Source organism: Nicotiana sylvestris, chromosome 3, assembly GCF_000393655.2.
Source record: "Nicotiana sylvestris chromosome 3, ASM39365v2, whole genome shotgun sequence".
In the NCBI taxonomy this organism is placed as follows: Eukaryota; Viridiplantae; Streptophyta; class Magnoliopsida; order Solanales; family Solanaceae; genus Nicotiana; species Nicotiana sylvestris.
The window spans coordinates 61,555,646-61,570,407 of NC_091059.1; the positions used below are offsets into that span (position 1 = coordinate 61,555,646).

Genomic DNA, 14,762 nt, shown 5'->3' on the forward strand with positions numbered 1-14,762 from the left:
ACAAATATAGTTTCTTTGATATTGGATTGTTGTATCATCTTCGTACCTATATATGTGAAGATGGAACTAGTGCAGGTGATCTCACAAGTGCTGACTGGAATAATGTGAGAACAATGGTAAAAATTTTGAAGCTTTTTATTTGCTTACTTTGAGGGTCTCTACTTCTATTTATGTCACTTCCAATGTGCATTTTGTTGAAATTTGTGAGCTTGATCTTATTTTGAAAGAGTGGATGGAACATGAAGATACTAGTTTGAAAGAAATGGCAAAAAAATGAAAGAAAAATTTGCCAAGTATTGGGGTGAACCTGAAAAAATGAACAAGATGATCTTTATTGCATCAATTTTGGATCCCCGTAACAAGCTTGAATATGTTCCTTTTGCAATTGTGAGGATGTTTGGAGAAAAAGTAGGGAAAAAATTGATTTTAGAGGTGAAAAATTATATGGATTCTTTGTTTGATTGTTATGTTAAAAAAAATTCAATAGGAACATCATCTGCTTCATCTGGAAACACAACAACTACTGTCAGTGGTTATGGTAGCTTTTTGAAAAGAGGAACAATGAGAACAAAATTGGAATTTGAGAAACATAAGGAAGTGACCGGAGGTTTAGGTACTAAATCAGAGTTAGAAAGATATCTTGCTGAAGATCTTGAGCCTGAAATAGATGACTTTAAAATCTTAAAGTGGTGGAAAATCAATGAGCCTAGATTTCCCATTCTTGCGGAGATGGCTCGTGATGTATTAGCCATTCCTATTTCAAGTGTTGCATCTGAATGTGCATTCAGCACGGGAGGTCGCATTTTTGACTCGTTCAGGAGTTCGTTGACGCCTAAACTGGTTCAATCTCTTATTTGTCCTCAAGATTGGCTTAGAAGTGAACCTATTCCTATTAAAGTTGAGGAAGACTTGGAGTATCTGGAACAACTAGAACTTGGTAATTATTTTGTGTTTTGCCTTTATTATATTACAAATAGTTTACTTAACACTGATGCATGACAAAGTTTTCTTCAATATTTTCTTTAGATATGGCTAATAGTGCAAAAGATTCAACTATTATTGACATATAGTTGCAACATATACCATGTGTGGTAAGTTGATAGCCTTTTGTATATTTGAAGATATAACATTGATATACTTTATTATAAATCAATTATTTTTTAGACCTATAATTATGTCTTTTGTTGCAAAGGTTTGATCATGGCGCCTAAATGGAAGTGATGCTGCAGTAAATAGACTTCACTTGTTTCATGCTACTTAATGTAATTATTTCTCTGGTTTTGAGACTTCAGCAGCATGAAAACTTTCTAACTTTTAGATTACTCTTTTGGTTATGTAATATGCTTGTACTAAACAATGGCAGCAAAGTAGCATAGATTCTAAGTTTTTTGTTCTCTCATGGCTGTAAGCAGTGGCAGCAAAGCAGCATAGCTCTTTTGGTTTTTTGGTTATGTAATGTAGTGCTCTTTTGGTTGTAACTACTAACTACTCCCTACTCCCTAGTTTATATTTGTTTTGTATGATTGTGGGATCTTGTATGGACCAAGTAGAGGTGTAATTAGCAGCATCCTTTGGTTATGTACTTATGGTTATGTACTTATGTTTGTTAGCAGCATCAATTATAAGGTCTCTTTTTATTAGGATGATTTGAGTAACATGGAACTCATACCAGATTTTTGTTACCAGATTTGAGTAACAGGGAACTCATACCAGATTGAGAAATCAATGTTTAAATTGATGTAATAAATTGCTCCTTTTTCGGTCATCTCATTCCCAGTTCAAAAAATTCAGGCTTAGACTGAACTTTATAAAATTGGGCCTAGTGTAGTAGTGTTTGTTATATATGGGCTTATCCTACATATAGTTTATGATTATGTAAATAAAAGAACAGATTTATGACTTAACACATTCAAAAAGTCAAAAATTTTGGAAACAACCAACAAATTAGTCCAATTAATAAGCAGAATAAGCCCAGCCCAATATGATAATGTTCAAACCGACCCAAAATAAACCGAACTGAACTAAACTTATTTCAGTTTGATTTCGGTTATCATATTTACAAAATCGAAAACCAAATAACCGAACCGAATTTACACAAACTGAACCGAACCGACCGAACGCCCACCCCTAACCTGCAGAGTTTGGTATCGATGAGGATATTCATAATGTCAATGATCTAGTTGAAAATGGTATGTGGAATGTGGATAAAATGTATGAGAGCCTACCAGAAGATTTGGCACACCACATTGTGCAGAATATTAGACCACCAACTGAAAGTTCACAGTTAGATACTCCTTTATGGATGCTTGAAACAAGGGGACATTTTACAGTAAAGTCTACATGGGATTACCTGCGAAGAAGAGCCAACCCAAGATTAGCTTACAAGATGATATGGGTAAAAGGTTTACCTTTCAAGATATCCTTCTTCCTGTGGAAGGTGTGGAAAGCCAAACTGCCACTTGATGATTTCTTGCATAAACTAGGATACTCCATGCCCTCTAAATGTTGGTGTTGTGCTGATCCTAAGGAAGAGTCATTACTACATTTGTTCTTCACATCCAATGCAGCTAAAAGTGTCTGGACTTACTTCCTGAGGAGAGCAGGAATTGCATTAGATGGGTTGTCATTACATCAAGCAATTATAAAGTGTTGGACAGCACCAGTTGTACCTAGATTGAAGCCAGTGTTACAAGCTCTACCTACATGCATTGTATGGGAACTTTGGAAGAGAAGACACAGTTTGAAATATGGAGAAGCAGTGTCAGTGAGTAGAGTTATTTACTAGGTGTCATCTACTATGCAAGCTCTGGTCCAACTGAAAAAGCCTAGACTACATGTGCCTCACAAGTGGCTGGACTTACTGACAATGATGGAGCAATACACACCTCAACTGAAATATGATAAAGTGTTATGGGAATTTCCTTCAAGAGGATGGATCAAAGTGAATACGGATGGAGCATGTAGAGGGAACCCAGGGAGGAGTTCAATTGGTTTATACATAAGGGAAGAGGTAGGTGATTTGATATATGCAGAAGGAAGGGAGATTTCTGAAGGAACCAACAATGAATCAGAAGCGGTAGCTATTGTGGAGGCATTGAAGATGTGCAAAATCTTAATTATTTCCAGATATGGCTGCACATAGATTCTATGCTATTAAAGAACATTATAGAGGAATCATGGAAGCCTCCTTGGTATATTACTGAACATGTAGAGGAGATTTTAAGATTGAAGGAACAAAGTATCATGGAATTGCACGCTGGAAATGTATCGCATGCTGGACAATGAATTGTTTCTCTCAATGCTGGAGATGCACGCATGGCATACGCATGAGGTGAGCGTGACTTTGAAGAAAGGCGTCCATCAAGAAGGCATGCGCATGGGGTTTGACAACAAACAGCTGGGACATATTTTATTGGGAATGCTTTGGACATTTAAGCATGCACTTGATTTGCACAATTCGAGAAAATGTGGATTACAGCATGTGCGAGCACAGGGATGCAATTTAAGGTAGGTTGCACGCCTGACTGCAATTGTTTTAAATGGACGCATGATTTCGAGAAGCAGGATCTCGAGAAATTTCCAGCTCAGTGTTTGACAATAGCTGTAATTAAATAATGGCTAGCTTAAACAATGGCCAGTGCTTACATTTTCGGCGCAGCAATAGGAAGGGGATCGAAGGAAAATATTATACGCGTGGGATGGGTTGATGCAATAAAATTGATGCAGATTATGGCTACATTTACAGTCAGCATGGTACACATTTGAATTGGGCTTCACTGGACTAGAAATACAAGGAAGCAAAGGACATCTTCGGCCTAGATTTGTAGTTTAAATTAATGTGATATCAATTTTGAGTGCAGTGCTCAATTTTGATAATAGTCTACTTGTTAAGTTCAAATTTTATTCCTTTCATTTTGTAGGAGATCATGACATTTTATTTTGTTTTTTTAATTTTGTTATATATAAAAAACTAGCCCTAGGCGCTTGCCTAGTGGATTGCCAAAAAAAAAAAGATACTCAAATTTTAGAGTATATGTATTGTTAAGTACCTCTGACCCTTGACTATGCTTGTGTTACACCCCACATTTTCATACGTGAAAGTACGGCATAAGTAAATTGATGAAAGTTCGGTAATGTGATATTACATTCTATATTTTTGTACGTTAAAGTTTCGTCTCAAGTTAATCGATGTATGTTTGGGAATGAGATTTATTTTGGGATTATAAGCGTCATGCTATTTCAAACAAGTGATAAGTAAATTCATGAAGGTGAGAGGGTAAGTGAGTCGAAGAAAATGAGTTTCATCGAAGTTTGCCAATTTGGGATAAAATACGGTCCGAGCTATAATACCCGATATTTATGGACTAGTACCATGCAAGGTAACATATGGCCATGATAGTGAGGTGTATAAGGTATTTCAAAAGTAGTAGTATTTTAAGTAATTTGAGATAATTCCTAATTATGGGTATAATTGATTAATGGTAGGGATAACTGTGGAATTAAAAAGGATTATGTGGATAAGGACAATTTTTTGGGGTTTCCACATGGCATTAAGCCAAGCCAAAGTGGCAAAATATCCATGATGAGACAAAAAGATGTCACGACCCAAACTGGAGGGCCGTGACTAGCACCCGACCATACTTGCCGAGCACCAACGTACATTTTATCTAACCTTTTTTATTATCTTTTAGGGTTGACGAGATCAATATAAATGGTAGACCTAGATCATGGACAACCAGCAATAAAATATGATGGCATGAACATACATAGCAGGGGATGACCAGACAATCAAGAAACTACATATAAGGTACGAGCTACCACGCTACCATGAAAGACTATACAACAAAAACTAGCCGACAAGGCATACCAAACTATACATGAGTCGACACTTGTCTATGAGCCTCTATAGGAACATAAGTACTGCAACATAGCCGGAACAGTCCCCCGACATACCCATAATGTCTATAACAAAAATGCATACCAAGACCACGACAAGTCCGGAGGAGGGATCTCGCCAATCACTACTAAACTAGACAACCTACTGTGTTGGGGGAGCTGCACCTGCCTGTCTATCAAAAATCCCCCAAGCAAGAAAAACTGGGGCAGAAGTTGTGTTTATAATTTTGGGGAAGGAAAGTTGATTCCAAGAGTTGTAATGTTTTACCCATCAAAATTATTTTAAATTTTTTATCCATACACTAGAAACCCATATTGATGTCCAAAAGACCTCTCGATCAGTATCCGAGAAGTGCCAAGTCGGGCAAATGGAAGTCTGGAGTAACACTCTGGCCCCCAGCAAAAAGAAACAAAATGAGAGAATCCCCAGCAGAAAGGAAATGAAATGAGAGAATCTTATCAGTAAAACCCCAATCCCCAGCTGAAAAAGAAATAAAATGAGAGAGTCTTATTGGTGAAAAACTTCACAGGCACCATAAGGCGACGGAAGTTGAGAGAAATAGAATGAGAGAGTCTTATCGGGGAAACCTTCACAGGCACCATAGGGTGACGGGAGTTGAGAGAAATGAGAGAGTCTTATTAGTGAAAACACCTCGAAGGGCACTATAAGGCGACAAGGAATTGAAAGTGGACAAACGAGGTAAGTTTGACAGAAATGATCCGTCGAAGCATCAAGCAGAACACAGATGTTGATTCGGCAAAAGAGTTGGGTTGCGGGACCTTTTGAAATGCAAAGTAAGGCCATCAGAAAGATTGATTGATGTAAATAGACTGAGTTGATTAATCCAAAAATGCACGACATGATCATTGAGATCAGTTATACCATTCAGATGTGTCCTTTTCCTTTTTCTCTTCAAACAATTGTTCAGAAAGAATTTTCTTTTCGTCTTTGGAAGTCATCATCTTTCATTTCTTTTGGTTAAAGATTTTTTTTATATAGTAGTTTGTCTTTAAGAAGGATTTTCAAAGCCAACTACCAGTCGCCAACATGGGGCAAGGTAAATGGGAATAAGACAGGCCGAAGATAATGTGATGGGACAAGAAAGATGTCATTATAAGACCAAATGACGGATTGCTCTAAGATGTCGAGGAAAGTATGGAGTAAAAGTGGAAAACAATGGTTGAGAAGTTGGCAAATAACAAAAGCATCAAGAAGGTCGAAAGTTATCGGCCAAGTTTCAAGATGGTCGAACAACGCAGAGCGTGGGAAAAAGAAAAAGGGAAAACTATCCCTAGTAGGAACGTCCCCCACATTTTAAAACTAACAAATTTTCTTTGATTTGAAGCAGGGACAGGAAATGTTGTTGATGATGGAAAGACATGCCACAAGAAAGATTGTCAAACTGGGGCAGAAAATTTTCTTTCATTTCGAAAATTTTCTGGAAGTCTAACACAAGTTTGTTGAAAAGCGGTATCCCCAGCAGTTTTCGGGAGAAGGCAAAACAAGTTTTAAAGAAAGCAATATCAGGGAGGGAAGATAACACAAGTCTTAAGGGAAGTAGTTTCAGAGGAAGGAAAACACCAGCTTTAAGGGAAGTAGTCTTTGAAGGAGGAGAATAACATATTTTTGAATGAAACACCGAAGCTATCCCCAACAGTTTTCAAAGGAATGAAATACCAGTTTTGAGGGAAGCAGTTCTGAAAGAAGATTATTCAAGTTAGAAGGAAAATGGTTCAGGAGGCAGGAAGGAACAACGGCAATAGAACGTATTTTTAAGTAGTAGTTGAAGTCAGGAGCCCGCCTGGAGAATGGAGGTGTTATATTAGTTAAAGTCAGGATCCCGCCTGGAGAATGGAGGTGTTATATTAGTTAAAGTTAGGAGCCCACCTGGAGAATGGAGGTGTTATATCTTTAAGTTGTAGTAGAAGTCAGGAGCCCACCTGGAGAATAGAGGTGTTAAATTTTAAGTTGTTGTTGAAGTCAGGAGCCCGCCTGGAGAATGGAGGCTGCATTATCTTTAAATTGTTGTTGGAGTCAGGAGCCCGCCTGGAGAATGGAGGCTGTATTATCTTTTCAAGTCAAGTTGGATTCAGGAGCCCGCCTGGAGAATGGAGGTGTTAAATTTTAAGTTGTTGTTGAAGTCAGGAGCCCGCCTGGAGAATGGAGGCTGCATTATCTTTAAATTGTTGTTGGAATCAGGAGCCCGCCTGGAGAATGGAGGCTGTATTATCTTTTTAAGTCAAGTTGGAGTCAGGAGCCCACCTGAAGAATGGAGGTGTTAAATGTTAAGTTGCTGTTGAAGTCAGGAGCCCGCCTGGAGAATGGAGGTGTTATATTAGTTAAAGTTAGGAGCCCGCCTGGAGAATGGAGGTGTTATATCTTTAAGTTGTAGTAGAAATCAGGAGCCCGCCTGGAGAATGGAGGTGTTATATTAGTTAAAGTCAGGAGCCTGCCTGGAGAATGGAGGTGTTATATCTTTAAGTTGTAGTAGAAGTCAGGAGCCCGCCTGGAGAATAGAGGTGTTATATTTTTAAGTCGTCGTTGAAGTCAGGAGCCCGCCTGGAGAATGGAGGTGTTAAATTTTAAGTTATTATTGAAGTCAGGAGCCCGCCTGGAGAATGGAGGCTGCATTATCTTTGAATTGTTGTTGGAGTCAAGAGCCCGCCTGGAGAATGGAGGTTGTATTATCTTTTTAAGTCAAGTTGGAGTCAGGAGCCCGCCTGGAGAATGGAAGTGTTAAATTTTAAGTTGTTGTTGAAGTCAGGAGCCCGCCTGGAGAATGGAGGCTGCATTATCTTTAAATTGTTGTTGGAGTCAGGAGCCCGCCTGGAGAATGTAGGCTGTATTATCTTTTTAAGTCAAGTTGGAGTCAGGAGCCCGCCTGTAGAACAGAGGACTACACTCAATTTCAAGTCAGAAGTCAGTAAAGCGGAGGGTTACAACAAAATATCCCCAGCATAAATTCCGCTGCAGAGATCAGAAAGAAGACTACAAGAGCAAGTTTGAAGATAGATAAGATGTTGTAATCCCTAGTTTAGTCTAGCTTCTTGTTTTCTTTCAGCACGGTGTAATAAGGAGGTCGGAAAGCAGTAGTAACAGCATGCAGCAGTAGTAACAGCAAAATTGCAGTCCCATGGTAGCCTCAGCTACCAAAACTTCCCAAACTACATTAACATGATTCCCTTTTAGCCAGGAATATGTAGGAAACCTTCGAAACAAAGGGTCAGTTAAATCTTTCAAAAAATGCATCACACGGAGTAGTCCAACGGGCAAAAATCGCTCATATCCGCTCACTTTATCTTTGCACGAAAACCCTTCGTATTTTCGGACAAAGAGGGGCAGCTGTGAGCACGTGATTTTTGCTTCACGGAAACTACTCCAAAATAAATAAAAAAAATAAAACAAATGTCCTTTAGGTACAGTTTTAAGAATTTGCGTGGCATCTGGATTAATGTTTGTATTGTTGTCTGTAAATGTTTATCTTGTTTTAATTAATTAAAAATACAAAAATATATGTTGCATGCACATTTAGGATTTAATTGTGCACTTAGGAATTAACTGAACCATGTTTTGTTTCTAAAAGAAAGAAAATCACAAAATATGTATTTGTTGCATTTTTGTCGTTTTATTGTCCAATTGTGTGATTTTGTTTTTTTTATTAATATTTAATCTTGTGTGTCAATTATTATTTAGGTTTAATTAATATTTTTAATTTAATTTTGTTTTTACAACTTATTTTAGAATTTTTGGTAATTAGGAATTAAAAAGGAAAAAGAAAAACAAGTGAAATAAGAAACACATTCAGAACTGGGCCATTTTTTGGACCCAAAATCAGGCCCAAAACACCCCATTTACCCGGACCAATATGCCTGATCTCTCAAAGGACTCAAACGACGCCGTTTAGGCATCTCAAATCTGAACCGTTGATCAAACAGATCAAACGGTCCAGTTCAGCCCCAGCATTGGTTCAAACGACACCGTTTCAGGTGATTAAATCTGAACCATCCGTTAATTTTGATCAAACGGTCCCAGGCTTCCCCCATAACCCGGTCCATTTCACCCCGGGTCGACCCAATCTCACAGCATGGCCAAACGATGTCGTTTCCTATTAGTAAAATGATCCAGGCCGTTGATCGTGATTGATCTAACGGCCAAGATCAAACGCCCTCTCCCATATATAACCCTAATCCCTTACCCCATGCCCCCAAACCAAACCCCCCCTCGCCCCATCGTCTCTCTCAGACCCTTCAGAGACGCCCCCCCAAACCCTAGCCGCCCTCGTTCCCTTCGCCTGAAACCCGGCGGCAACAACGTCGTCGGTCACCAAATTAACACCCCTAAGTCATCTGACCACCCTCGTTACAAATCCGTTAACCGTTTGCCTCGAATCAACCTCTAGCTTATCGAATCTTCAATCGAAGATTTGAGTGAAACCTAAACCTACCCCAACCAGTCCCAAACTCACACCACGGCACCTCCTGACCTCCCTCGTGCCCAAAATACCTTTGGCCTGGTTCGAATCTTGCTAGAACCATTCGAACCCCAAATGGAACCAAGACCCCTATGAAGACCAAACTTGGGTTTTGTCCGAAATTAAAGGAATTTGGGCGTCTAATCGACCTTAGTCGAAGTGTTCTCTGTTGCGAACACTCGATTAAGGTCCGTTCGACCTCAAAAAGTTCGAGTTAAGAGTTCTACATGGGTTCGTCTAGTTTCTGTTTTATTAAGGTACTTTTTTCTCCTTTCTTGTTCTATTTTTGTTACGGTTAATTGTGTTTAGTTTAGTTATAATCCAGTTTTTGTTCATTGCTTTTTCTTCTTCTCCAATCAGACCTTTTTATTTGGTCGAGTCTGCTTCTGTTCATGGTCGAATATATGTTATTAGCCATGTAATTTGTTAGTTTATAAGTTCCATGTCTTTGTCAATACCACTCGAATCACTTGTTAGTCTGTTTATTCTGATTGTTTGTTGTTAACTGCTAAATGTTATAGCCTGTGTAATCAATAAGCGTCGTCGATTAGTCTTTTAGGCTTGAATGTTATGTTAACATGATAATAGTTCAACCTTTGGTTCATACCAGTATGTTTACCATCCTGCATCTTGTATGTACTTGAATTAGAGTTGTGTTTGCTCATTCCCTGTATTTGGTTTGACCTCATGTTCTTTATAGTTGTTCGCATGAACCTCCTTCCTTGATTCATACTGCTTCAATTTTGGCTTGTATTATTGAATCCCTGCTCAATCACTGGGTCTGAGTTGATCAGGATTGGTTCCCAATATGATCAACTCATTCCCTTTGATTGATGCCATGTTTGAAATGATCTGGTCTTCTGCTCTGAATCACTGTGTGAATTTGATAGTGGGAATTGGTTTATAGCTGTAGTAATTTAGTGATCAATTAGAAATTAGTTGTTAGGGTTACAACTCATAGAGTTTTAATAACAGATCAATGAAGCTTAGGGCAGGGCAGTAATACACAGGGGTTAAGGGGGTAATTTTGGGATTTAGCAGGTCTGCAAGTGGACTAACCTAAGGGTCTGTTTAGTGGATAATAGATACCACTGAACATTTGCTGGCAGTAGGTAGATAATGATTGTTGGCAGCCCATTTGCTCAAAAGTTGAAATATATTGGGTTTGGCTTCATCATGTAAAGCAATTGACAATAGTCTGTGTATGTTAAATCAGACTCGAATCCGCTTCTGTGGGTCGAACGCTGAACTTGGCCCGAATAACGCATGAAATCTGGGCGTAGGAAACGGGCTCGATCACAAGATCATCCTTAAAAATCATACAATAGAGTTAAGTAACAATTGGTTGGGACCTTCATTTTGTGTTTAGAGACGAACTTAATAGAAAAAATGTAGTCACTTTAGGATCGTCCTTTTAAAATAAACGAGATGAGCCTCGCCAAATAAAACGCACAGATTGCGGGGCTCTCACAAATGTATGTATTAATTACTTAGAACTTGGGATCGGCCGCTTAGCGAACTTCACGGATTTTTTCCCAAAACAACCACGCGTTAGTCTCTTTAGGCGCGTACTTTAAGTAACATTACCTTCTTAAACCCAGGTGCACATTTATGTGACCCAAATCCAAATCTCAACGAAGTCGAAATGTGTCGCTAATCACGGGTACATTGATTGTAGCGTGGTTCGAGATGCATTTCCACGACGTTGCAAATTCCTTTTTTAAATATAATGAATGAGACGAGCCTCGACAAACAAAAATACACAAGCTGCGGGGCCCTCTATACGTGTTGGTAAAATTACTTAGACTTCGGGATGGGCCGTTTAGCAAAATTTCACGGCCTTACCCAAAATAATGATACGCTAGTCGCTTTAGGCACGCCTTTACTAATTTACTTTCTTAAGCTCGGGTGCACATTTATGTGACCCAAATCCAAATCTCAACGGAGTCGAAATGTGTCGATAACCACGGGTACATTGATGTGACGTGGTTCGAGATACGTTCTCACAACATTGCAATTCTCTGTTAAAATAATAATAATAATAATAATAATAATAATAATAATAATAATAATAATAATAAAATCGATAAAGAGTTAAAACTTGCATATAAGCTCATAATTGTTAAAATCAGATAAATAAGCTGAATGTGACAGTTGAGCGATCGTGCCAGAACCACGGAACTCGGGAATGCCTAACACCTTCTCCCGGGTTAACAGAATTCCTTATCCGGACTTCTGGATCGCAGACTATAATACAGAGTCATTCTTTTCCTCGATTCGGGATTAAACTGGTGACTTGGGACACCCTAAATCTCCCAAGTGGCGACTCTGAAATAAATAAACAAATCCCGTTTTGATTGTCCTTTAATTGGAAAAACTCCCTCTGCGCCCCTTGCGGGCGCGGGTAAAAAGGAGGTGTGACAATGTGTTCCAACAAATAAGAAATTAATTTTTAGATTAATATCTAAATTGAGTGCAGTTATTGAAAGCATAAGATAATTTTTAAAAATGCAGTCCAATTAAAAATTAGAAGGATATAACTTTTTTGAAGATTAAAAAATTCTTCTTAAAATATATAAATAAAAATATTAGAATAAATTAGAAATAGTGTGAGTATATTTATGTTAAGAATTAGTTTATAAAATAAAATACTTAAAAATACTATTGATAAATTTAAATAACTCAAGAATTCAAGCAATGTTTTTAAAATAAAATAGATACTTATTTTAAGATTAAAAAAATTCTAGATTTATCTATATTATATCAAAGGATAGTAATGGATAATTATATTAAATAAAGTGGAAACTTAATTAAAAGCCATATGAAACTGTGACAATACCATATATCTGACAACATAATAGCAAAAGTAAAAAAAAAAAATTAAAAATTTAATATTAGAAATGAAAGGAAAAGACTATTTTACTTAATATTAGAAAGTTCTTAACATTATGATGAGAATGCTCAAACTATGGATAGGACCGCTAAAAATTAAAGTCTTGCTAGATATAGAATTAAATTTCAAAAAATATAAAATAAATATCTAATATAAGTAATTTTTTAATGAAAACAAAAAATCAAATTTTGTATCTTGAAACTAAAAGGAAAGAAAATTTATTGCACGTAATACAAAAAATAAATATAAGAAAAACTCAATAGATTTGGAATATAATAATCAAAGAACTTGTATATTAATATTTTAGACTAATCAAAGTTATAATTTAAAGTAAAATATGATATTATTTTGATTACAGGTACAATATTAATATAAAAATTAATTAAAAATTTCTTAGTAGGGAATAGACTGTATAAAGAAAATAATAGAGATAGTGCGAGGATATTTATACTTTAAATTATTTTAAATGAAACAAAGTAAATAATTGAATAATATTCAAAAATAATATTGATAGATTTAAATAGTAAAATATTTTCGAGTAAGAAGATAAAAGCGTAGAATATATTAAATTTTAAGAATAAAAAAATAATATTTATCTATAATTATTAAAAGGATAATAAGTAAGATAGTAAGTCAATTAGTAACCCGAAAAAAATCATATGAAAGTATAATAATATTAAATAATAAATAAAATAATAATTATAAGCAAAGAACAAAAAAATGTGTAAATTTTAAAAGAATAAGACCTATTGGAGCTTGAGATAAAAAATAAAATGATACTAAGAATTTTATTAAAATAATAGGATCTAATATGTTCAAACGAGATAAATCACCACATGACATATTTAGTATTTTTTTTTTAAATATTGATAACCAAACGAAATTTAAGTACTAAAATTAACCAATTGGATTATATAAATATAGGAAAAGAAAACAGGTTATCAACTAAGAGATTTGCAAAATGGTTTCATGTTTTATTTCTTAATTAATATCTAATGATATCTATAAATTTTATCTGGAACGGTTTATATTTTAAAGTTATTTATACATAATTCAAATAATCGAAATCACAATCCGACATAGGCTGTGTCCGCGCATCGCACGGGTACTAATACTAGTAATAATAATGCATTTATAGGTGGAGATAATGAGAATTACGGCAAACCTATGTATAATGGTTATTCTGGTGAAAAGTACAAACGTTATTTATACGTTTAGGACACTTAAGTCTTTATTTAGTAATAAGTTGAAAACAAGCTGGTCTTATTAGTTACTAGAAATTAAGATGGGACTAGGCAGCCTGGTGATATAATCATATAAATGCATTCGCTAAGAAAATCTTTATCAATTTCCTTTTTACAAGGTTTAACTAGGTGTCTAGTGAACCTATTAAGTTACTGTATTAGTAATATCATAGGTCAACGATAAAATAATATTCCTCTTTTGTTCTCTACTAAGTAATAGGTACATAAAATTTTCAGTCACCTTTCCCATATGTGAGTTTGCACCTACAAATTCCTTTTGTGTAATGGGAGAAGGGTCATTTCTTCCCTGCTCCGTAGTTTCATAAATTTAAGCTAGCGTTTTGGTTATAGATTTTTTTGAAACTTTAAAAAAGAATTTTTGAAGTTGTATTGAAAAATAATTTTTGAAAGTTGAAGTTATATTTGGACATGCATTTTATTTGAAGAAAAGTTAAAGTTTTGTGAGTGGAAAAAAAAAATTTCACCCAAAAATTGCTCTAAACCAGTTTCTGGGAACTTGAAATTTTTTTAATTTTTTTCCCAAAACATGATCATATTTCATAAACAATGTTTTCAAAAAGATATTGAGAAAATAAAGCCAAAATTTACAGCCAAACGGGAGCTAAATAATTTAGGACACACTACATATATGTGTACATGGGTCTTGCTAATATACTACATTAAGGTATTATGTTAGCAATGTACCCACTTTATCTTTTCCTTGAATGCCCCTAAAACACAATAGTATAACACATTAATGAATAGGTTTTTTTGTACTTGTCCCTATGTTCTCCTTCTCTGGATATGGCCGCCTCTCCACTTTTATTTCTACCTTTCTGCCCCACAGCTATGGTTTATCTCGAGGAGAAGTGGGGACATCATTTGTTGTGAAATTCCAGATTGACATTCACATTAGATGCTTTGCTAACAAAATTAAAAGAATACTGAATAGAATAAACATATATTTAATAGATTAAAGATTAAATGAGAATGAATATCATCTTTAAGTCTATTCTGTAAAACATTCCTTGCTTCCTGGAACAAAGTTCAGAGGAATATCTTTTAGGATGCAACAGGTTCTTTTTAGAAATCTTATAACATGAGTCTGCTTTGCGGCAACTTTTAAAGTTAAAATCGGTTGAATAATTTCAAGTGCAACACTAGAATTTTTTTTCCTAACATCCCAATCTTAAAGATTATCAAACCAACCCACAAAGTACAAAAACAAAGCTGAGTTAATAATGAAAAATGATCTCT

At 35.9% G+C, this 14,762-nt stretch overlaps 2 protein-coding genes across 2 annotated transcripts; both read left to right on the top strand.

Annotated features, from left to right (window-relative positions):
• The first annotated feature begins 273 nt into the window (after positions 1-273).
• LOC138887435 (zinc finger BED domain-containing protein RICESLEEPER 2-like) lies at positions 274-1,070 on the top strand. The gene is made up of 2 exons (XM_070169190.1): positions 274-937; positions 1,027-1,070. Exons 1-2 carry the CDS (start codon positions 274-276, stop codon positions 1,068-1,070), a joined length of 708 nt encoding a protein of 235 aa, XP_070025291.1.
• A 1,139-nt stretch (positions 1,071-2,209) lies between these two features.
• LOC138887436 (uncharacterized) lies at positions 2,210-2,785 on the top strand. The gene has a single exon (XM_070169191.1). It carries the CDS (start codon positions 2,210-2,212, stop codon positions 2,783-2,785), a length of 576 nt encoding a protein of 191 aa, XP_070025292.1.
• The last annotated feature ends 11,977 nt before the right edge of the window (positions 2,786-14,762 follow it).